We start from the raw sequence: 24,101 nt of genomic DNA on the forward strand, positions 1-24,101 counted from the left end.
ATTATCTCCTCTTTCAATTGGTAATTAGACAGAGGCTTATTGTTGTATTGTAGCAATCATTTTCAAATATTCTTAATTTTTTATATTGTACATTTAGTGAATATAATACATGTTTCACAGAGTGCTTCAACAAAAAGAAGTAAATAATACAGAAGCAGGCATCTAGAATTACATGAATGAAAAGAATGAGTGACTGTTGCATTCATTATGTTAAGAACTCCTTGATAGGTGTGGCATGTTCTTAAGATAATGATTTAAGAAAAAGATCTAACCCTAACTTACGAAAAAGTTACTGCTACAAAAGAAGGGAACAGTGTACAATAAAGTATAATATTGTAAGATCAACATAATAACTTGGGATAGGATTAAAATATATACTATACTTCAACATCAAAAGGTATAAATGTACAGAAATTATATGCTTTTCCAAATGCAATTCTTTAGTAAGAAAATACTGCTGTAAAACAGATGCACATGCTGTAATCAAAGATTAATTACAGGGTCAAACAGTATCCTTCCCATTTACAGGGCAGATGCATTTTAAGATTCAAACTTAAAACGGAACATTAAAATCTTTAATAAAAAACAAACCTAAAATACTCATAAAATGTTCTAAACTTTAAAATATTAAAAAACACTGTCATACAGCTTACAGAATTCTGTATTTCATTTTATACACACAGCAGTCATTCTTTACAAAGTAACCATTCTATAAAAGGAGTAAATTCTTCCTCCCATTAACTCAGACAATGATAATGCAACTCAGGCAACGTAAACACTGCCTCGCGCCACTTATTTGTTAGTAAACGTCTTTACCCAGGGTGACAAATGGAATCTCTAAAGGCACAGAAACTGGGTTGAAATTAATAAGCCTTCTAGGTGTACTGGTAAAAAGTCCCATTTAAACAAATACATTCAAACAATAAAATACAATATATGTTTATACTTTGCAAGTCTTACAAATCCTTATATTGTATAAAGGAAGATCAAAGCCGCTACAGAATTAATAACAGTGGTGTGCTAAAAAGGGAAATTGTGACTTGGACTTTAAACCACTTAGGTGATGTAAACGAGAAAAGATAGCTATTATCCAATGCCACAAATTCCTAGACAGTTTCAAGCTTCCACTGCTACATTTTCACTACCCTGGGATTTGGAAAAAAGAAAAAGTGCTAAATTCCAGAGAAAAGTGCATTGAGGAGATGGAAAGTGTGTGAAGGCTCCAACCAGGATAGCCCTGTATACATGGGTTGGAAAGTTCGAAAGCTATCATTTACTATATTGAAGGAAGAAGTCAGTTCCTCCAGTTCGGCAAAGGCAGGTGCTTGCCATATTGGCTGCCTCAGCTGTAATGGAAGACTTGAAAATTGAATCTCAAACAACCCTTGGAGCCTTATGATTTTAACATGTTTTATGTGGGTGGACACAGAAAATTAATTTCTACAGTGTGCTACCGGAAACGATGGTATCCATGGGAAAGAATTTCTGCAGGGTGGGAAAACAAAACGACATTAGGATTAACTGCCACTTTAAAAACTACATGGAATTCCTAATATCATCAGAGAAATGTATTTTATACTTCAAATAACAATCTGACTTTCAAGTAGACTAAGATGTGACTTTCATCTCCTCTGTCAGATATAGCAGAGTACCATGTGTAGCATCCTGTGATGAAAAAACATTAATGTGGAATACAATTACCAATGAAGCCACTGAATTTCATACTAAGTTTCTATTTCTATTTCCCAAATAGGAGTTTGCTTGACAGAAGAAAATGAAGACGTATATATAGAAGTCCATATAGCTTATTCAATTATCTGGAACTGAAACACCCACCTGCCTAATCCATTACATATACAGTATGCCAGTTTAATTCCTAAAAAATATAGGGAGTTGACAGTAATGAGTTTAAGAAATTGCACATTAATAGTGCATTCATTAAATATTGCCGTCACAGTTTTGCAACCTAACCCCTTTTAGGTGTGGCTGCTCCTCTGACATATGTACATGACATTTTTAATGATGTGAGTATGGGACCAATGTGCTTGGGGGCATCATTTCGAAATCAAAGTCTGCATTCCAATCCACAACAGGTGCGCCTATTACCTCCAGGCAAAAAAATTAACAAACATAAATACTGAAAGGGTGACTCTTCACAAACCAGTATTTCAGTGCAGATTTTGATATTATTTTAGATATTATACATGTGTGTGTGAACTAATTTTAAAACCCTGGCATTTTCTTTTTTTTAAGTGGTTGTTATTAGACTTATCCTCAGAAAAATCCACAACCATTTGAGGTTGAACGGTTGGATTGCGTTTTGGTTCACGGCCGCGTCTAGAGCTTTGGAAAGTGTGAAGATCTCATGTACTTCTTTTTGAAATTGTAAATTAGGTGGTTTGAACGTCAGTTTGCTCAGTTCATAATAGACCCTTCAAACCATGTCATTGCTTTACTTCTGTATGGTCTTTTTACCTTTAACAATCAAGTCTAATCAAAAAACCTTATTTTCCAATAATGTCACCTGAATGAGAACAAAACCATGGCTATACTAGCATCAAAAACATTAACACCAGATGACTGGAGAGCAGCTCGAGATGTGATTTGGCTTCTGGTCTTAACTGCCACTTTACAAAGTGTAAACTGTACCATACAGAAGTTGATTTTTTTTTTGTTTCATTTCACAACTGATCACGGAGCAATCTTACCTCTTCAAAACCAAATCAATTTTATCAGCACTACCTCAGATTTGCCACACAGAGAAGAAGGAAGAGGACCAATTTTAACAAGGCTAATGGAGACAAAAGGAGAAAAACAGATATACAAAAAGCAGAACTGTGGCAACATGCTTGGTATTGTTATATCTGGGCACAGTTATCCTGACCACCAAGGCTTTGACAAAACCCTGTTCCCTGAGTGGCTCCCCTGCCTGTGTTATAAACTGGAAGTGCAGGTAATATAATCCTCCTTGAAGTTCAAACCTCCTGCCACAGAAACAAAGAGGTCATTCTACGAGAGCCCTTACAGACCGCTTCACCCCTACAAAAGATTTCACTCTGGGACTCTTGTATGAGCTGCCCTGACCCTTTTCTCGGTCTCAACAGTGGCCTTTCAGAAACTCAAGAAAATCTCTATTCCCAATCTGACCAGCTCCATTAGCACCCCTAAAATTAACAGGCTACGTGATACTTCCAATTAATCAAATAGAGCCCCATTCATCGGCTTGCTGACAATGATGGGAGCGATGGTGCACTCACTGTCAGCGCTTCTCTCTGCCCAGACAAGGATACCCACGGATCAGTTTTCCCACCTATTAAGACTCAATCTAATCTAAGGAGGAATTTAAGAATAGGCTCAATTGCTCTAAATCTGACCCTGAAAGAAGAAATAATCTTGAACAACAAAAATGCCAAAAGATGAACACGCATAGATACACTGCTCACAAACAAAAAGAAGTATCTATTTGATATTTGGTTGTTGTCAGGTTCAATAAAAACGGATGGCCTGGATACAAACACAGTCTTTGTCTTAAGTCTATTTTTAGGCATAATGGAAGTTGAACAGATTCTATTTCTATTTCTAAGCATCTTAGGAAGGGTTCTGGTGCAATTAAAATGTTTTAACACACTTACATTTTTTAAAAGCTTTGTTTGTGTTCTGTTTGTTTTGCCCACAATAATAGGCCTTTGAAGACTTATATATAGGTTTTATAATCCCTGCAAGGTATTCGCTGGTTTCTGATAATGAGATTCAGACACAAGGGAGAGAAATGCTCTACCACAAGCAACACACTTCCCGTCTCAATGTAATATTTTTTTCTGTTTTATATAAAAATAAACAGTACAAGACACATTGATCGCACATCTTACCTTGGCATTTTAAAAAGTTTAACAATAGCTTTTCCTATTGAAAATTACACATCTTAAATATTTCAGGTTATTAAGCTACCACACACACTGAAATGCAGAACTTGTTGTCTGCAGAAGCATTTCTAATGCCAGGCTCGTTCAATGTTAAGGGAAGATGTAATGGAGATTGAGTAAAAGGTATACTTCGGCCTGGAAGACTCACACAAGTTACTAGTTGACTTGAGAACCAGAGGGATGTGTACTCTCTTGTATTTGACCATAAGGTAAGCAGGTTGAACTATAAAGAACACTGTGTAAGCACAAAGCACAAAAGGAAGGTTTATTTTCCTTTTGCACTGAACTATGAATAATGTTGGATATGGTTACATCTACTGCCCCCACCCCCCAAACTCTATTCACAAAACCCCACCATTTCCATGCTGTTATGGTTTGTTTGTATGGTAATGTCTTCAGGATCAAAGCTGTGAGAAATCTTTGAGCTCTGCTTCAAATTGTTCTTAACCTCAACACAGGACAGAGATCTGTTTTTCCAGTACAACATTTGTTTACCTGTCTGTGTATTTGCAAAGACTTGGAGTTGTCGTCCCCCACCTCAAACCACAGCTTGGCTCATAGAAGAAAAGCTCTGTCACATAATTGTGCAATGGGATATTAAGAATGGGAAGGCATAGAACGGAAATGTCTTGTAGACAGTTACAAAGAGATTTTTTTTTTTTTTTTTTTTTTTTTTTTAGGAATCCTGAAAAAGCTTTTTTTCAAGTTAGTCTGCATGGGAGTCACTGACGTTCCATTAATGTCTGGTATATGGTAGTAAGTTTAAGAAGCTTAGTGCATAATCTCTTTTAATTGGATTGAAGGGCTTACTCTTTGTTCAGAGTTTGTCAATCGCAAATGTCATGTCAGAGTAAACATGTTCCCAACGCAGAGAATGGATCAGCTGGCTGCGACGACGGCCTCAGGTAAAATCCTGAACCTAGAACAGCTGAATATTAATTTCTACAAAACGTCACAAGCTGCCTGGCAGAGGCCCCGTAACTGCAGCAGTTTCCCACACTTCTTTCAACCAAGACCCCCCCCCTTAAAACACACTAAGCAATATTATGTAAAGTGGTTTTCATAAGTAAACCTATAAGTTACAGTTTAGTTCCAGCGCATACAAACCCCATCACAAACAAAATCTAGTCTTCAGCAAAGTCATTCATACAATTTCAATCTTTAATTTTTCACTGCCAAATGGAATTTAGTATCTTGTAATTATCTAATTTGCAAGTACACTACTTGAAAAGCATTAGAATTTTGTTTTGCGGTTCATTTTTCTCTTTTAACTGTACTCATAACCAGACACTTAATTAAAAATTCTTCCCAAGGCATGAAATATTTTAACTTCAGCAAAATGTCACAAAAACAAAACTAAACAAACAAACAAAAATATGCACTCTCTCTGGAGTATAACCAACATTAAATCAAACACTACACTACTGCACTCTTGGGAATGCCAGTGATTAATTATATTGCCTGGTGGAAAATAAACTGAAATACGATTGTAGGGAATCTGGCCTTCATGACATGGATTCGGTATTGAGTCAGATACCGAGAAAGCTCACAGCCCGCGTCTCCCACAGAGTATAACCAAAACAAATGGCAATGTGCTTAGCACATTGGAAGAGCCCATGGAGATGAGTGGTGTAGGTCAACTCCATGCTTGCTAAACAGGTAATAAGCCAACAAACTGAGATCTACTCACTCAATATGTTTAGCTGAGACAAGCTACAATACATTGACCTTTTGGGTTTCCGAAATTCACACAATAATAATTTTAGTACAGCAGTTGTAATGCTAGTCTTGGGATACAACATAAGTAATTTGGTGAGTAACACATTCAATTAATTCTAAGTTTTCCAACTTCTAAATTGGCTTGGTTTCTGTTTTTTCATTGTAAACTTCAACTTTCAATATAAAGTACAAAATATTTCAGACAATGCCCCTGTAACTGCCCCTGTTTTACTGGAACTGAACAGGAAACAGAAGCATCCCATTTTGTATCTCTCAATAAGGAAGTGAAAAAGAATCATAACATTAAACATATAAGATTCTCAGATATTCAGCCCTGAGATGGAACACGAACAGGCTGAGTCTTTCCAGTGACTACTTCTCTTTGGCCCAAAATTCATGGGGTTAGCATTTTTTTATTTGGGAACCACAGAGCAGACTGGTACCACAGTAAGAGAGCACAGTGCTCAAAGACTGTCCCCTTTCTTCTGCTTGCTGCAGATTACCTCAATGGACTGTGACGTCAAAGGAATGCCGACTGCCCCGACAAATCAGCTTTATCAGGATTTATTACAAGGACACTGGAATATATCCTGTGTACAGAAAATCCACTTGAATGGGCAAACTTAAAGGCAGGAGGGGTCTGGCTGAATAGACTATTACGTGCTTAAAGAATAGGTATGAGACCCTGTAATCTTAGAAATCTAACAACAACAAGGTGGCATGTTAATAAAACAATGATTTTATCAAGCATTTCTGCAAATTACAAATTGATAGGGGAAACCTACCAAACTATCACAACTCCTAAACCTAAGAAAACAGTTGGATAATCTTGACTGATCTGATTATTGTTAAATCCAGCTATTGCACCATACAAAAGGCAAGGTTGTAATTTCAGAAGCACAATAAGATAATGCATCCTGTCTGAAGATGACTGGTAATCACACGGCTCTAAAAGGATCTTGCCAGCCCCCAAAAGGCAGATTATAGAACCAACAATAACCGATACAAGCTCCTCCATACAACACTGAACAAAATCCCCATGAAAGCGCGGTTCTATTTTTTGCAGCTATGGTGATCTATCCAATTCACCATCTGTCACTCTGCTATTTACTGAGCAATCTGAGAAAGCCTGTGATTCATCTGAAATTGTTCCAGAAATGTTCCTTTAGTACTAGAGCAGCAAGATTATTCTTATAAAAGGTACTGAATTAAGGTTCTATATGTAATAATTTTTTCTGAGGATTTTCCACATTTATTTGTTTTTATTTAAACGTGTAGAATACAGTGAGGAAACGCCACTACATTTTTCAAGGTTTGTGCATCCACAAACTCTACACTTTTAGACTGGTTAATAACATTTCAGTTGAGTCCAACGCATTATAATTTTTTTCCCAACATCAAAATAATATAAGTACTGACAATTGTGTTAACTGGAGAGGCTAATTAGAAACCTTGATAAAACACTTCCGTCTATGAAGGCAATGACATTAAAGCTGTAACATATGTTAAATGGTGAGGCAGTTTCTACAAGATTACAGGAAAGGTCTTAATGGGAGGGATTTGGATAGAGCAGGTTTCTCTCTGTGGACTGTCAGAATTCCCCTGGTCGGGCCACAACATATGGTCACATCAGTGGATTACAGTAAATGAGTGACATGTTCCAACTTCTTGAAAACATCCATTTGTTGGGGGCAACAAAACGTAAGAAGACCATCCAACACCTAGATAACATTTATTCCATCACATAAATGGTGTCCACACCCAAAAGTGTGTCATATTTTAGGTTGTGTTCTTTTATGGACAATAATGAAGACAAACATCCCGGTAATATGCACTTTTAATCTGTCAAAACCCATGTTTCAAACCAGAGGAGCTTTTACAGATCAGCAGGGTCACACCGACACGGGGACACAAATGGAATTTGGGCTTAAAGGCATTCAACAAAGAAAACAGGAGACTTTTTCACACAGAGAGTTGTCACAATCTGGAACAGACTCCCCAGCGATGTGGTTGAAGCTGAACATTTGGGAACATTTAAAAATAGACTGGATAGGATCCTTGGATATTAATGGACACCAAACGAACACGATGGGTCAAATGGCCTCCTCTTGTTTGTAAACTTTCTTATGTTCTTATGTTTTGACGTCAGTTATGGGATATGTCTATTGTGTAAAACGATACCCAACATCCCCATATTATTTTCTGTTGTTCCAGGCGTGGTGGAGGGGAAAGGTGACAGAGAATCTGAAGCCTTGCAAAGCCCTGACAGAGGCAGGTGCCATTTCTGGACAGCTGTCCAGACTTGCCCTCAACCACCCACCTTGGAGACAAGGTGACAACACAAAAATCTCCCAGTGCCAAAACAAAGAACCTCTCCAAAACACTGAACCAGTCGAGTCTCATTTCTTAAGAGGAGCCGCAGGGAAGGCTGCAGGCAAAAAAAAAAAGAAAAGAAAAACACCCACCTCCCACACTGATCAACCCAGAGTGGGGATAAATAGACAGATGGATAAACAAGCTTGACAACATTCACACCACTGACATGGACACCTCTCCTCATTTCTGAGCTTCTAGAACCAGCAACTGCCACACAAAGAGTGGCCAGCCAGCCATCCTGAGCTCATTGTCTAGACAGCCATCTCTTCCCATCAGTCACATTACAGGACTCTTGATACAACCATCTCCTCAATTATTAAAGAGACACAATTAAAACATAAAATAAGGAGGTGGCTGCAAAGTACTGATCTCGGAGATCAGAAGGAAAACAGGTACTTCTAATTCATCCCTTATTGAAAAGGAGGTTCATAATACTTGGATTAAGAAAACCAACAATAGTGAGAAAATAAAATGTCCATGTCTTCAATACTATAATACACCAAAAATTGTTTTTCTTGAAGTGTGGGGAGGTCTCAAAGAGCAATAAAATGTGTTTATTGGAATGTATGAAGAAAATATAGCTTAAAAAAAAAAAAAAACTGCAGCACAAGATGTTTTAACCAAGATGTGGTTGACTGGTACACTGTACTTGGATACTGTAGTGTAGGCCTTATAAAAAAAAAAAACTTAAAAAAACACACATTATTAAGCATTTTATTCTGTCATTTCTTTCAGCTTATATAGAGCTACCAATTAGTCCAAAAGGCTTTTATTTCAAACAGAATAATGCCTGGAGAAGCTGACGACATTTATACTATTTGCAGTGAGTGAGTAACCGGAGAGAAGCCATGGCATGCGAGCGAGTTGTTCGGGGTCACAGACGAAACAGAATGTCCTTGAACACTCAGCGATCCTTAGAGGAATAAGATGCATCTCCCACATTCAGGGCTAGTCAATCGTTTGTTTTTCTTTATTTCACCCTATAAGCCCTCTTTTTCAAATGACTTGGTCAGATGCTGCAGCCTGCAGCACAGCCCCTAAGTTAGCATACACTTTCAACATACCGGAAGTGAAATAGTTTTGGCTCCATTCTTAGGGAAGTCAGTTTGTTGTCCTTTTAACAGTAAAAGATTTAAAAAAAAAAAAAAACGGTGAAAATTCAAAAAATAGGAACTAAAACGGGTAAACATTAAGTCCGTCACTGTAGATGCTGAAAGGCTTTTGCGGAGATATGTTAGAATGTATTGTTGATTAAAAAAAGACATAAGGAAATAAAACGCTAAGCCTACACTGGCACTGCACTTTTTGGATATAAACAGTGAAAAGCAATGTTATCTTATTATTATCCTGCTCAACAACTGCGATCACAAGGTATATATTGACATTGCATTGATCCACAGTAAACGCTATAAAGCACCCCAGTGATCGCACAATTCATTATTTGGAAACAGCAGTTCCACGCCTCAAGCTATAGGCAGGAATCCCCACTGTGTCCAGCAAGAGAACAGACAGGGATGAGACGCCAGGAGTGCCGGGAAGGAGAGCTCAAATTCCCAACTGTACAATCAAATTCCTATACCAGTAGAAATGTAAAGAGTGTTTTCCAGTCACAATGTGATGCTTGCCAAGACACTAATGGCCTCAATTATCAAGGCTATCCATCAAATAGAGATTTTTAACATATATGGGGTTGGGGGAAAATGTATTTAACATCCCCCCAGAAAATCCAATAATGGGTTTTCTACTGTGTTATATGTGAACAAGAAATCACTTGTCATTATACAATACAAGGTGTGTGAAGTGCAATACCAATCTTCACTGTTCAGAATATTTATAAATATATTGTGTGAAAGCGGTCCCTAGGAAAATCTTTTGCTTTATTACCATAAAAAGTTGAGAGATGCGTCAATGAGAGAAGCTTGCTTTTTTAATATATCATCTTATTTACAGGAGGTAAAATAAAGGGAATATAGGTTGTCTCTTGAAAGTCTTAAAACGTTCTAGAGGCACGACCCAGATGATTAAGGAATGGCAGAATGAAGAATGGGACTCTTGAGTACAGAAGAAAGAGCTCCCGTTCTTAAATGTTTGAAAGCACCGATTAAGAGGGCCCTGAGTGCACGTAGATGCCAAGGGTGCGATGGTTACCGTGGTGCAGTGAACTACCAGCTGATGCCAGTGCTGCCTGGGCCAGACAGGCCAGAGACAGGCAGTGGGCTGTGCAGAGCTGAAAAGCTTCTGGCCTTTTTGCAGTCTGCTAAATTATTGCTGACAGTATTGGCTGGAACTCAACTGCAGAGACAATTAAAGGGGAAAAAAAAGAAAGCAACAACCTCAGACTGATGACTTGGCAGGCAAGCTTGCATTGCTGTAGCAAAGACTTTGGGTGTACACTCAGAGTTTGCTAGAGGCTGAGACTGAATCCAGCACTGATGTTGGACAACATAAAATAAATAAAACAAACTTGTACAGAGAATAAGAAATGGCACTACTGTATTTTCCAAATACATTCAACAGATTTGAGAAGCCAATAATACAGACCAGAATGAAGAACAATTTACCAATATAAAAAGAGATTAACTAAAAGGATCAAATCAAATAAGAACACTAAACAAAGGCTCTAATTCAAAACCAGACACTGTTGCAGCACTGTGACTATCGATGTCTAACCCTGCTCAGGTAGAGGCAATATAAATATGTTCTCATCTTTGTTTCACAATGCTACAATTTAATAATGCAGGTATATCTGGGTGTAGTCTTAAAGAGCACACAGCTTAGAAAACAAAGGACTTCAACATCAATTCAATTCCCAATTTGAAATAAAAATGAGAATTCTTTAATAGCTAGATTACACTCATTGATATAAAGCTGGTAATCGGGAACACACAGTGAATTACAGCAGTGATTGCTTGCATCTGGTGGAACGTTCTGTGTCATGTCTGTATTTTGTCCAAAACCCTGCATATTACCCAGAGGGCACTGGGATGAAGAGAGGAACATCCTGACTGGATTACTTGCACCCTTCACATAATATACCCGACATCCCCAATTGTCATAGTACAGTTTGTACTGTTTTTGGAACTGTGCTAAAATGGTTCTGGTGCCCATATTACCACACTCATTAACCTGTGAAGCTCTGAACCCTCCTTAGCTTTCCATGGTACTGAGGTGTGACAGAATGTGCCCTTTGGTTTCTGCCAAGCCTATTTTGCGTTGGCTTGTTGAAGAATTTTAGGTGGGCAGGAATCAGGCTGGGTGGCATTTAAATTGCTGTACAGTGAAATCAAAAACAAAACAGCAGCAGTTCCTTTAAAGACATGACAAGTCCATTAATCACAGCTAAAACAGCACCAAACAAAACCAAGCAGAGAATTTAAACTCATGAGTTCAGCAGAAAGAAACAATCCTGTTCCTTAAAGGTGTGAAAGCACAGATAAAACCACACCTAAACAATGGTTTCAGCCAAGCCCATTATACACGTTCATAATTTTGTGCTGGGCAGAAATCAGCCTGAGTGACACTCTTATTTTTGTACTTGTGAAATCAAAGAACAGCCGACGTTCCTTTGAAGACATTACATGTCCATTAATCACAGCTGAAATTGCCCCAAACTTAACCAAACAGAGAATTTACAAATCCTCAGATCAGCAGAAAGAAACGTCATCCTCATTCTTAAAAGCTGTGAACGCACATATCACAAGGCCGCACCTTAACAATGGTTTCAGCCAAGCCCATTCTACAAGTTCATAATTTTGTGCTGGGCAGAAATCAGGCTAAGTGACATTCTCATCGTTGTGTGGAAATTAAAACAAGACGGCAGCTGTCACTTTGAACATGGCAAAAGGTCAGAGGTGGGAAAAAACCCTTTTCACTTCCTCTAGTGTGAAATATTATCTGCACAGCTGTCATCAAAGGTACTGTAGTACAGTGAGAAAGGCCTATATGAAGGATAATCCATAACATATGGTCCTGGGAACCAACTAACATGTATTTTGACTTCCACAGCCACTAAGAATATAGCCTTATATCAGTGCTGGTCAGAGAACATGACTTTAACACCACTGTACTTGGAATATTATCAGGAAGAGAAAACTGAAAGCTAAATAGCTACATCTATCAAGCAGCCAAGTCATCAATCTGAATTCAGTTAAACACCTTTGGTTAGTTTAGGATCTAGTCATTGAAGAAGGAAAAAAATACAATTTACTGTATATAAACCACTCTTAAATCCCTGCTGGAAAAGGACCAAACAGCCACACGCTCACACACAACTTTTCAGTTTAAACTAGCATTTTACTTTACAGTTCCTGTATATTTAGTTTGTTGAATCCAATTGATTTTTTTTTCTATACTGTGCTTGCTCAACTGGTACCTGCATCAGGAAATTAAATTATCTAAGCTATAGATACTGTGCCAACACTTTAACCCTGAAAACTGAGGCAGAAGTTTGTCACATTTTCTCTGCAGATCTAATGAAGCATTTCAGGTCACATCAGAGGACAGGAAAAAAATATCATAGCGTGCAGCTGTATCTACCAGCTTGGTACAGTGTGCTAAATGGCAGAAAGATTCCTTGTGGCCAACAACAGCCTTTTAATATCCATCTTGCCAGGCGGTAGCTGGTGGGGTAAGAAAAAATCCTACAAAATGAGTACTGAGATGTAGATTAAAGCAGTTAAATTAAAGAATGAAGACTAAATTAAAATTATAGAGGTTAAAAAAGTAGATTAAGAACATCTATATTTTATTAAACCTACTCTTTATGTTGACAAGTGCCAAGTCTAATTCAATAAAATGGTCTGGTTTCAGCATAATTTAACCTGAAAATTCATACTCTCAACTTTTGTATGAGCTGCTTATTGCAGGTTAATTCACAAATCATGACTTCTGTCTTGATTTCATCATCAGATGCTGTTACAGTCTGCCATTTCAATGCCATATCATATATATGATAGAGGAAAATTACCACACATGAGAAAATGTAAATTACAGATGGGGGAAATCCTGAATTATGTTTTTAAAAGTGACACTGGCAGTCCTTTTAATTTAATTTAATTTCCCTGCAGTTTTGTAGAATACGTTTTTTCCCTTCTTTCTTTTTCAGATCCTGCAGACATTTTAAACAGGAGGTACCCCTCCCTGCAGGGGGGGTGCAACTACACAGGAGCCCGAGAGGTCTGCCTCCCAGCGAGTCAAGCTCTGAAGCATGTGTTTACTTAACCAGTGGACTCCTCATCTCCTCAAGTTTCAGGTCCCCAAAAAGATTTACTGCCTGCCACCAAGAGCGAGCACTGATTAAAACTGAAACTTTGCCGAGTGCCTTCACCAAACTCAGAGATTTCAGACTGGGGGCTATGCAGCACATTCATTACATTGCCTTTTACTAACAGAGTCAACATAAGACCAACAATAAAAAACAAAACTGTGGTACATAATGTGGGCACCGTCTTTCGGAGCTGCAAAATCCGATGGTAAAGGACTGTGGGTAATCCCCGTCACTCAGGGTGGTTTAGGCAGACTGGCAGGGGAGTTGGGGGGTGGAGTGGAAAAGTTGTGAAAATCACCATGCTGTACCTGACCACATGTAATTTTAAGAGTTCAACTAAGATACAAAAAGAAAACCTGAATATAATAAGAAAATCAAGTTTAACTTTACTTAGTAACAGTTGGCAGTTTCAAATGGCCTTATTTTAAGTTAAGATACAAAAAATGTAAAACAGCATTACTTCAATATTATACTACATTATAAGATCCACATTACATAAACATCTGACACCGCACAAGCCACCAAACGATAGGTTCCGAGTAGTTTGTGTAAAAAAGTTATCCTATAATGACTCATATACTGAAAGTAACAAGTCTGGGTGACAGGCTTGCAAAAAAAAAAGATCACATCAAACCAAACAGGAAAAGGATGTTCCTCTATTGGGCTTATGAAAATTACCCAATGCACTTAGCAAGGGGTCTGGTGGAAACGACAATTTTCAGAAAAATGTTAATCACCTTCTGTTAGAAATTACCCATGTACGGTAGCCTGCGATACTTGTCAAGTACAGAAATGGCACTTGTCAGCAGAAGAGTACAACTGTATTTGCATATTTAACTATATGCCGAGCGTTTTTTGTTGATTCTGTGATTGCGAACTTCAAATAAGGAGAAACGCAGCGTTCAGTGTTCATAGTGCTGAAATAACAGAAAGGAAAGGTGCAGAATAAATGTAATAAGGAATACAAAATAAATACAAAATGATGCTTGTATGTGAGAAATTGGGGAAGACGAGGCTAGAACCAAACCAGCTGTTCCCTCATCCATTCCTTGAGTGTGAGGGAGAGGGTTCACAAACAGTTTAAAACATGGAGCAAGTCATTTTATTCTGGCCACTTTTTACTTTTTTTTTTTTTTTGGAAGGGGTAAGGTGGGGGTGGATATTTGGGAGAATTAAAACCATCGATTCCCAAAAATACATGTTGCAGGAGAGTATAAAACCCAGGTAATTTCCTCACCTCCATAAAGCACTGACTCACCCATGCAGTGACCTCTCATTCATCCTCCCACTCGTTACATCCCAAGCTTTGCTCATCTCCCTTTTGTTTCTTTGTTACAGATCGGGTCAAGAAGGTACCTCTGGATTAGTAGCTGTACCCTACCCTGGCCTGCCTCTCTGCAACAGCGGTCTTAGTGGGTGGAGATTGAGGAAGAGGAGCTATAAACGCAGGCTACACAAAAGGAATGACAACAATAAATCAAACCAAAAGCAAAAAGTACCTCAGCACCTTGTTGTCAGTTTAGTTGTGTGCTGTTCAGCAGGTGGGAGGCAGGACAGCTAAACTGCTCACCTGGTCACTGTCTTGATGTGACCAGGTGCAGGTACGGAGGGGAGGAACTGGGTCACGGCCACATGTGAAATAGCCAAGTCTCGAAGAAATTTATAAAAAAATCTAGGCTGTACTATATTTTATTGAAATTTGTTACACTTTGATAACCAAGGCATTTTAACTACCAACAAATGTTCGAGACCACATACGTGAATCCTTCCATGCTGTGAACTGTATTTGAACAGCTGGTACGGTTCGGACAATATTGTTTCCCCACACTGAATGTTTCAAATCTGTGTGGCACATTACCACTCCAAATGCCACAGGACTTTGATCACTCCAAATATAATCCTTTGACTCTCAGTCATGTAATTGTAGTCCCCTGATGAAAGTTTTTTTGTTTTTTATATTTTGTATTAATGCTAAATTACAGATGGTATAATCACAGAGATGGGGTTGCTGTTCAGTCTTTCGAGGCTGCAGTCACCCACTCAATGATTATCCTCTTTAGCCGCCAGTCAGGTAAGGTCAGACTACAGCAAGACCTGAAATAGAGACTCTGTAGTTGGCCAGCCAAGACTGTGGCAGCCCAAACAATATCAGGAAGCCTTTTCATTTACAAACATTAAAAAATGTAAAATGGGTAGGAAAAAAAGACTTCAACAGCTGTGACAAAGCAGATTATTGTCGTGAGCTGTGATTATGCATTTAGGGAACTATACTTCATCACTTTGTCCATCTTTGCCTTAATTGCCTAGAATTAATATTTTAAAGGAGCTAAACCTTGGGGACTAGTCACACTAAATGATTAGTTCAGTTTTTTTAATTAAAATTATTGATAAAAAAAATCCTTTTGACTGGCCCATTTTTTACATGTATTGAAAAATAATCAATTTCTGCGATTTGCCTAATGTGTAAAGTTATCGATCTTCAAAGTGAAAGTGGGTAGGGTTGCTAGTGTGATTCGGCTTATTGCCAAGTGAAGAAAAAACCTACTGGGCATCCCTTACAACTCATATGGAATTGGCCTTTTGACTCCTCCATATCTGATGATGAATGGGAATGTACTTCAACAACAAAACTTTCAAATAGCCAAATATTAGCTGAATTAAAGATAAGTCATGTTGAAGACACTATATAAAACAAGATTAATGGGAACAAATTGAATGGGGAAAGGGGAAACTGCAAGTTACAGTATGTAGAAGAAAGGGTTACTGTAGCTCCAACACAAAGACGTTCTTGTTCCAGGATCCAGACGCACATCGTGTAGTTTGAAACTCCAACCCTATCTGAGATTTGGCAGAAAAAGTATGACCACTCAAAAGAAATTAGGAATAAGCTGTGGGCTCAAGTTAGAAAGGAGCAGATGCTTGTGATTTTGATTAAAATCCTTTTTTTTTTTTTCACTTCCAACTCTGCTGGGGGCAGTTAACTACACTGAGAGCTCAGTTCTATTACAGATCTCTATGAACGGGAATCAGTTACTTGCATAATTCAAGCCATCCATGCAGACTGGTTTAGAAGAGAAAAAAAAAAAACATCATATGGAATTATTCTTATGATTGACGCAGAGAGGTGAGAGCCAATATCTAATCAAATGTCTCGTTCATGTTTCCATAACAAAATTGCAGTTTCTTAAATGCCAACTGTGATGAATGAGAGGTTAGACTACTGGAATGTCATCTATCTTCAGAGAACAAGGACCATTTTAAATATCTTTCAAATGATAATTAGAAACAAGTTCTCTGGCATTTTAAAACATCACCAACTACGGAATATTCCTGTGGGATATATATTTTTTTTTTACATGGAAGTTCAGAATTCCCTCACTGCAGTTAACTGGAATATTATGCACAGTGGATAATAAATATAATTCCTGATCAATTAAGAAAACGCTGAATAAATGTGTTTTTTTATATATATATATATATATATATATATAGTATTTATTATCCACAGGTTTTGTTCTGTGCAATCATGCAACAGCCTTTGCAACTTCTGAGGTTCAACATGTCCAAATACAACCCGACAACATTTCTGACGCACTCTGAAACAAACAAGACCTCAAACCCAGGCCTGCAAAGCACACTGAGCTCAGTACATCAGCACTGCAAACCACAAAATAAAGCAGAAGCTCATAACTTCAAGCCTCCTAACAAGGATGTGTCAATACCATGGTGGCCCACAGAAGACCTCAGATGAATACCAGAATGCTAAGCACAGGAAATGTCATGCACTGTAGGACATTTCAACCACGTGAGCATTCTGTAAGATTTCTGAACATTAAGAAATGTCCCTGCATTTCTTTCCTGATAAAGATAATGGTTTTTTTAGAGGTTCCAAATTCATATGATCTATTATAAAGCCAGTCATTAATCTAAGTTAAAATATGTATTTGTATATTGTAATAGATGCTAGAGATAAAAGGTCAATAAAACATACTACATACAAGAGAGCGAAGCAAAGGCACATTTTTCGTAACTGAACAATTGAGGAAGTAATTCCAGATAAAATACCACGGCTATGACATATCCACCAGGGGAAAGAAAGCAGCTTGATCTGTATTACTCATTCAAAATGCATCAGTCAAGGCCCTTGAAACCGTCTGTAAACTTAACAGCCCACCCAGCGGGTATGCTGAGAGAAACGGGGGAAGGTTTTCATCTCCGTGACAAAACCAATGTGGACTCCTCCTGGTGTAGAGCAGGAATTCACAAAGCCACCTCCTCCAAATTGTTAAAAAAAATAGCACTATTTTAAACTATTCTTTTTTTTTTTTTAACTACAGTTAAAATAACTCATAAATGCATCTTCCCTGGCCCTCTCCTTGTCTGCATATATTTATATTTTTATTCCAATGGGTAAACACTTGTTTGTTTGCTTTCTGTATAATTTTAGCACCCTGCCATAGCGAACTGAAGAGAGACAGAAGAACACAGTCATTTCAACAGAAGCCACAGGATATCTCAAAATACGCTGAGGCCAGCCACATGTACAACTGACTCACATTATAGAAAATGTTCCCAGTTTCTCAAAAAAAAAATTCACCTCTCCATCACCAAACCCACATCAAATTTTTAGATTTTTCTATGAATGCAGAAATGTTATTAATTCCCTTGTTCATTCAGAATACATCTCCTTGTTACTCACAATCCCCCCTTCTTAATGTTCATAAAGATGCATGGAAATGTAATTCCACGATTCTTTGTAAGTCAGCAAGTAACTGTCCCTGTCAAAAGCAATAAATCTGTTACAGTAAATGTGTTGGGATGTTACAAAGCACTAAAGAAAATATTACTAATATATCTGCATTAGTGTATCGCTTCAGAGTTTGCATGCCACTCATTCAGCCATTGCAGAAATTTACTGGAATCACACCAAAAAATGTGAACACTATTAACAAAAGCACAATGCTTCATCTCTTTGATTTAGTCAGCAAATGAAATGCAAAACTACCTCATAAATGAAGATAAAAATATTTTTTTACTGTTGCACCAGCAGGCCTATAGGGAACTCTACAGTACTTAGAAGGCTTATACAGAGTGGAGGTGGACTGAAGTGCACTGCAGGTGTAATTTATAGCAGATTTAGTAATTTTATCAGGGACATCTAGAGACCACAGACAAAAGGCGGCTGGAAGGGTGAATGGCCTTGTGTGCCTTATAAAATGCAGCTTAGAAAATACGGTTCACAGTGAGACCTGATAGATCGCAGAAGGCTTTCCCTCCCAGTTTAATCCCATATGCAAGCTTTCATGTTGATCATTGCAGCAGGGCCACCACACAAACCTGGAGGTGTTTGCATTTCAAAGCTATCGCGGTGCGCACTGGTTCAAGTCTACATTCGAAAAAGAAGAAAGAAACCCCATTCAGACTAGACAAAACAAGTAGTAAACAGCCCCATTCGTCCCTATTCATTACACTAGCAAAGTGGGCAAAGGGAGATTTTAAAGTGACTGTTCATTTCTCAAAGAACACTTTTCTTTTTTTAGTCTACTTTGTGGTCACCCTTTCATTTCAAATCTGATGGACAATAAAGACAGGTACATCTAAAATACCAAGCTGTTTCTTACAGATTTGCATCAGGCCCATTGAGAATCCCCTCCGCTGTGGAGAGAAAACATGCTTTCAACTTTAACTCAGAGCTGTGTGAAATGATTCATCGATTATTTAAATGGTGTTTACAGAGAGGGCAGATAGAAAGACATTGACTGAGGTGATTATCACTTAACATTGAAGAACAGCTGTGAGAACAAGTGCAGATTAATCAGCTCTGTAGGAAATGTGAAAGATCAGTTCACCTGGTGAAGGAGGACAGGTAAGGGATTCTTCACAGAACTGCTCTTGGTCAACTGCAATTTTCCTTTTTAATTTAACTTATAACAACTAAATAATGGGATAACCTGGCAGTTTTACATGACAGTCAACACACTATTCCTACATATGGTCTGAGAGAAGGCTGTTTCGGGTTGAACGTCTTAAAAGTACTTCACCTGCGGTCTTCAAAAAGAAACAATTATTATTATTTTTTATTCTTCTTAGACTCATTATCTTAAAACCAAAACCAAAAAGCAGGTACATTACTGAACTAATCAAATTGCAATTTCATAATGTATTTCCACAGTCTATTGTTGCTATGGTTTCTACAGCAAAGTTAGAATCCAGTTAGATCAGAGAAGGCTGTAGGAATATAGGCTACTTGCATTGACAATAAAGTTATGTCAAAGTAAAAATGGTATTTGAAATTCCTTCAAGAAAGATATTTTTCCCCTATTAATTAAAAGGAAGTGAAGTTAACGACACAAAAGTCATTACCTGCAGCATATGCTATAGCTCGGGTAATAGGGCTGTAGAATCAGACCTCTCTAGCTGTTCAACTTTCCCCAATCCTTGCCATGGGCAGAGACAATTGAAATACTCTAAATGAAGTAGAAAAAAATTAAACTCCCCCCTCCCAACAGCAAACCTCTCTCGTCTACAACTCAAAGAGACAATTAAGAACAAGCAAGCAGACTGCTCCGCTGAAAAAATATTCCAAACATCCCTCGCTCTCCTCTGAGAAAGACACATCAAACGATGCTACAATTGCACAATTGTTTCCGCTGTTGCTCCAAGATAAGCTCTTGCCGAGAGCAGAGCCAGGCTATCACAGCACCCTCGTGTCTGCAGAGGGGTACTGACGACCTCTGGAAAGCAAAAAACTAAAATCTGCACTAGTGTAATTTATAGCAGCACCCCTCAGTGAGTTTTTAATCTGCAGGCAGTCACTGCACCCATTCACTGCACTCCCCTCAAAGCTTCAGTACAGCCCCAATAATATATAAGGAAGCTATTCATCATTGGGATTTCAAGGTTATATATGATGTCCTTTCATATATGCAAACAGATTTTAAGTAGTGGGCTTTATTTCTCCCTGAAGTCAGCTATTCGCACTAACTACCAGCTTGGTGAGGAGTAATTTTAAACACTGCACAGAGCTCCCACTTCCCTATAATCCTTAACATATGGCTGGCATTTTAATATTCAGAAATTCTTAATCAGCTCATTTCAGAGTGTTTTCCACAGCCTTTTCTTTTATATTCCTTTTACTCACACATTTGTATTTGATTTTAAATTTCTTTAATATACCCCTAAAATTAGGGCTTGTGATTTTGTCCAAGGGGATTATATGCCATAATTTAATTGCAAACATAACTGTAGAGGAAGGACAGTCCAAGTCACCAAGTACAACTGAGCTCTGGGGGGCCAAAGTTCAAGTGATGTGAAGTGAAGTGAAGTGAAAAAGAACTGGAATCAATTTCAGGTTGTTTGTGTTTTTCTTTCTGCAATAAACAAACGTTTCCGTTGTAATTAAAACACAGTGACTGCAGATGAAAGTTCCCTTGGCTTCCATAACAAGGCTATTTAGATTAAGGATAAACAAGGATTTATGATTAAGTGACTGGAGTTACAGATAAACCATGCACAGGTGCTGTGGTTTTACAGAGTTTACCTATCCCTCAAACCATTACTGAGCAATGTTCAGTCAATCGCTAACAACTTATTTCTCATCTTAACTAGCACATAAACTAGAAATAACTGTGGTCTACATGCGAGAGAACAGTCTGCTGATACACCCAAGGGTTTAAAGAGAAGTCTTCCACTGTCATTTTTTCTGGCTTACAAAAAAAGTTTAGCCTCCCCTCGTTCATTCAAACAGAAACTGACTTCAACCAATATCCTGAATAAGGGCACAGGCTTCATCTCAAGACTAGACCTTTTTTCCCACAGTGAATAATGACTCAGTACTTTGGAAGGTGTCTGCAGCCAAGGTACCTGATGTGAATACCTGGAGATGCAGACTGAACACATATACCCTCCTTTCAAACAGAAGGACAACTAAACAGGCCCAGAATGTGTTCGATGTCATACATACAGCAAAGGATAAAACATGAAGGAAATTCAGTTTATTTTGCAGTCCTTTTTGGTACCCTTTAATATAATAACTGCAGTTAAACCTTTACAATGCAGTTGTTTCATTAACATTAACTCCTTTCACTGGATTGTACTGGAGATCTTTTAGTGACAAGAGCACTACCCTTACAAAAACTAAAATGCGTTAAAGATCTAACCAAATATTTCAACCATTTAAAGCTTTGAACAAGTAATATATGTGTGTGTGTATATATATATATATATATATATATATATATATATTTTTTTTTTTTTTTTAAATGACACTGAAATATCACAGTATTTGTGCAATAAGAGGAAACACACAAAAAAAAATTACTTTTTCTCCTCTATTCAAGAAACCATACAAGAAAGTTATTTTAAGTGTGAAAAAAGGGCTGCCTCAACTTGTACCACACTTTTTTCCAAAAGGACTTTGATCAAAGCTGTTTAGAACAGTTTTCTTTTGTTGTGGTTATATTTTCATGCCTTTCTAGCTTCTTTGTTATGGTCAGTGTATCAAATGCAAAAAAAGGGAAATCAGGGGAAAGATAAATCCGCAAATTCAAAATAATGAAACGGATTTCATAAGGCCCAACAAATGGCATATTGGCTCGTGTTGCACTTCTCAAAATCGCCAGCATGCCACAAAGCTGAAGTGTCCTGAGGTAAAGGCTGTGGGCATGAGACCAGTTATTCTGGTTGGGAAATTTCAGTTTGTGAGATTTCAATTAAGGTATTCTGACAACCATGGAGTCTAAATGGAGAGATGTTAATCTACATGGCTTGCTGACCAATTCCCCCTGCACCCCTTCCCGTGATTTTCATAATAAATAAACATTAAAATTACTGTTCAAATTCAGAAATGAATTAGGCAAATACCAGACTCCAATCACTATCCCAGTTAAGAACAACCAGTCCCAATATTATGAAACTGCTAATCAAATTACAGACTACTTGAGGATATCATCTTTCATAGATTTAATTATTGTTTGGCATAATGCAGGATGACTGACACTACAAATAGGACTGCTACTGCTAGGTAATCTCCCTTAAAGGTTAAAGATATTAAAATTAAAGAGAGACAGAGAGATAATGATCCTGGACTAGTGGGAAGAATATACTTCCTTAAAACATATTTCCTTATTATTTGTTTTCCATCTTTGCTTCTTACCTCATAGGACCAGACGCAGGGCACCCCAGCAAACCTGCGCACGCAGCGGCCCACCTCCACGTCCTCGTGTGTGGTGTACATCTCCTGCAGGCACTCCCGGATGTGAGGTGCCATCCGGCGCAGCACCTCTCGGCTCATGATGACCCCAGGGCCACCCATGCAAAAGTTCTCCCCGGGCTCCAGGGCCAACTTGCCAAGCTCGTCCCTAGCGCCCATGCCGGTCTGGCCCAGGTAGATGGGCTCACTGCTGTTCAAGCTGCGCAGGAAGCTCTCCAGCCGCTCACTCTTGATGTAGACGTCATCGTCGGCCCTCATGAACCACTCGTACTGGTCGAGGTAGTGGTCGTGCATGTACTTCAGCATCATGAAGGACTTCTTTTGGGGAGGGTAGGAGTCGTCCACGTTCTTCAGCGGCACCACGGGGATGGGGATGGATGTGTCCGAGCCCTCGCTGGAGAAGAACATCACCTTGCCCGGTACAGTCTGTGCCCAAGTCCTTTAAAAATGAAAACCCACAAAAACACGCACATATGAATGGATGAATGAAGGTGCTAAAGTATAGGACTGATTATTTTAAAGGTGTTAGCGATTCTGGTCATTTCTCTTCTATTTCAGGACATGGGATGGAAAAAAAACTAAACATCCGAGTAATGTCCACTCAAAACAGATGGAGGAATCACTTGCTATTTTAAAAGATTTTAAGATCTCTCTTTAATTTGATGTACAGGCATGATAATTACTTAAGGAGTGTTTGTATTTTTCCCCCACTGCCAGCACCACCTTTGCAATACTTTTTCTTGCACAATGACAGGAATCCTGAGCCGGTAAGACAGAGCCCTACTGCCCGAGCAAAGCGCTGCTGCTGTCACTTCACCTGCTCACCAAGATTTAAAATGTACCTTTAGCGTTTTCAAAACACAAGGCTCAACTAATGAGCTTTTTTTTTTTCATTTTCTGTGGTTAAAATAGGTGCCGAGATAGCTTTAGTCTTCTCTCTGATAAGTAAAGCTACCGATGAGAAAGAAGGCTCAGTTTGGAGGTGTAAAACTTCTGATGACAAGCAGGGAGCTCTTGAAATGAACAAGGAACAAGAACTCCATTTTTACTTGTGTGGTAAACCATTACGCAAAACACAATGTAATGTCCTCAATTTGATTTTATTTCTAAATGTAATAAAATCAGACCAATTATTGTACTTGAAAAGGAAGAGACAACTGATTTGATAAAAAATAAATTCTCAGCAGCAATTGACTGATTTCTTGATTTAATATAAAACAATAACCAGTTTTCCAGAATGGCTTTACAGATGTGGAACTTCTCCCCCCTCTTTGAAATTGAGGTCCCACATGACTGCATTATTTTAAAATTATGTTTCCATCAGTTCTGTGAGGATTCATTATTCAAATTTCAACTGTATCATTGCATTGCTTTTGATGACGTCTGAGTATAAGATTTTGAGGTTAACATTAAATATGCTAACAATTTCTATAATTAGGCTCTTCGTATTAAGCGCTGGGTAGATGCCATTACTGTAAATATTACAATATAACGCGCATAAATTGTGTTTTACTGGATATATTTTAAAGTTAATATTTGTATTACATGTATGTTTTATGTATTGTCAATACAATTAAAGCCAAAACACTGTCATTAAAGACTTTAG

The 24,101-nt window shown here is 38.1% G+C and overlaps 1 protein-coding gene across 1 annotated transcript in view; it reads right to left on the minus strand.

Annotated features, from left to right (window-relative positions):
- Window positions 1–24,101, minus strand: part of chsy1 (chondroitin sulfate synthase 1) — a 50,052-nt gene that overhangs the window by 24,811 nt on the left and 1,140 nt on the right. The window contains exon 2 of the mRNA XM_066701529.1: window positions 22,439–22,934. Within this exon, the coding sequence (XP_066557626.1) occupies window positions 22,439–22,934 (496 nt within the window). The remainder of the gene's footprint in view (window positions 1–22,438; window positions 22,935–24,101) is intronic.

Source organism: Amia ocellicauda, chromosome 4, assembly GCF_036373705.1.
Source record: "Amia ocellicauda isolate fAmiCal2 chromosome 4, fAmiCal2.hap1, whole genome shotgun sequence".
Lineage (NCBI taxonomy): Eukaryota > Metazoa > Chordata > Actinopteri > Amiiformes > Amiidae > Amia > Amia ocellicauda.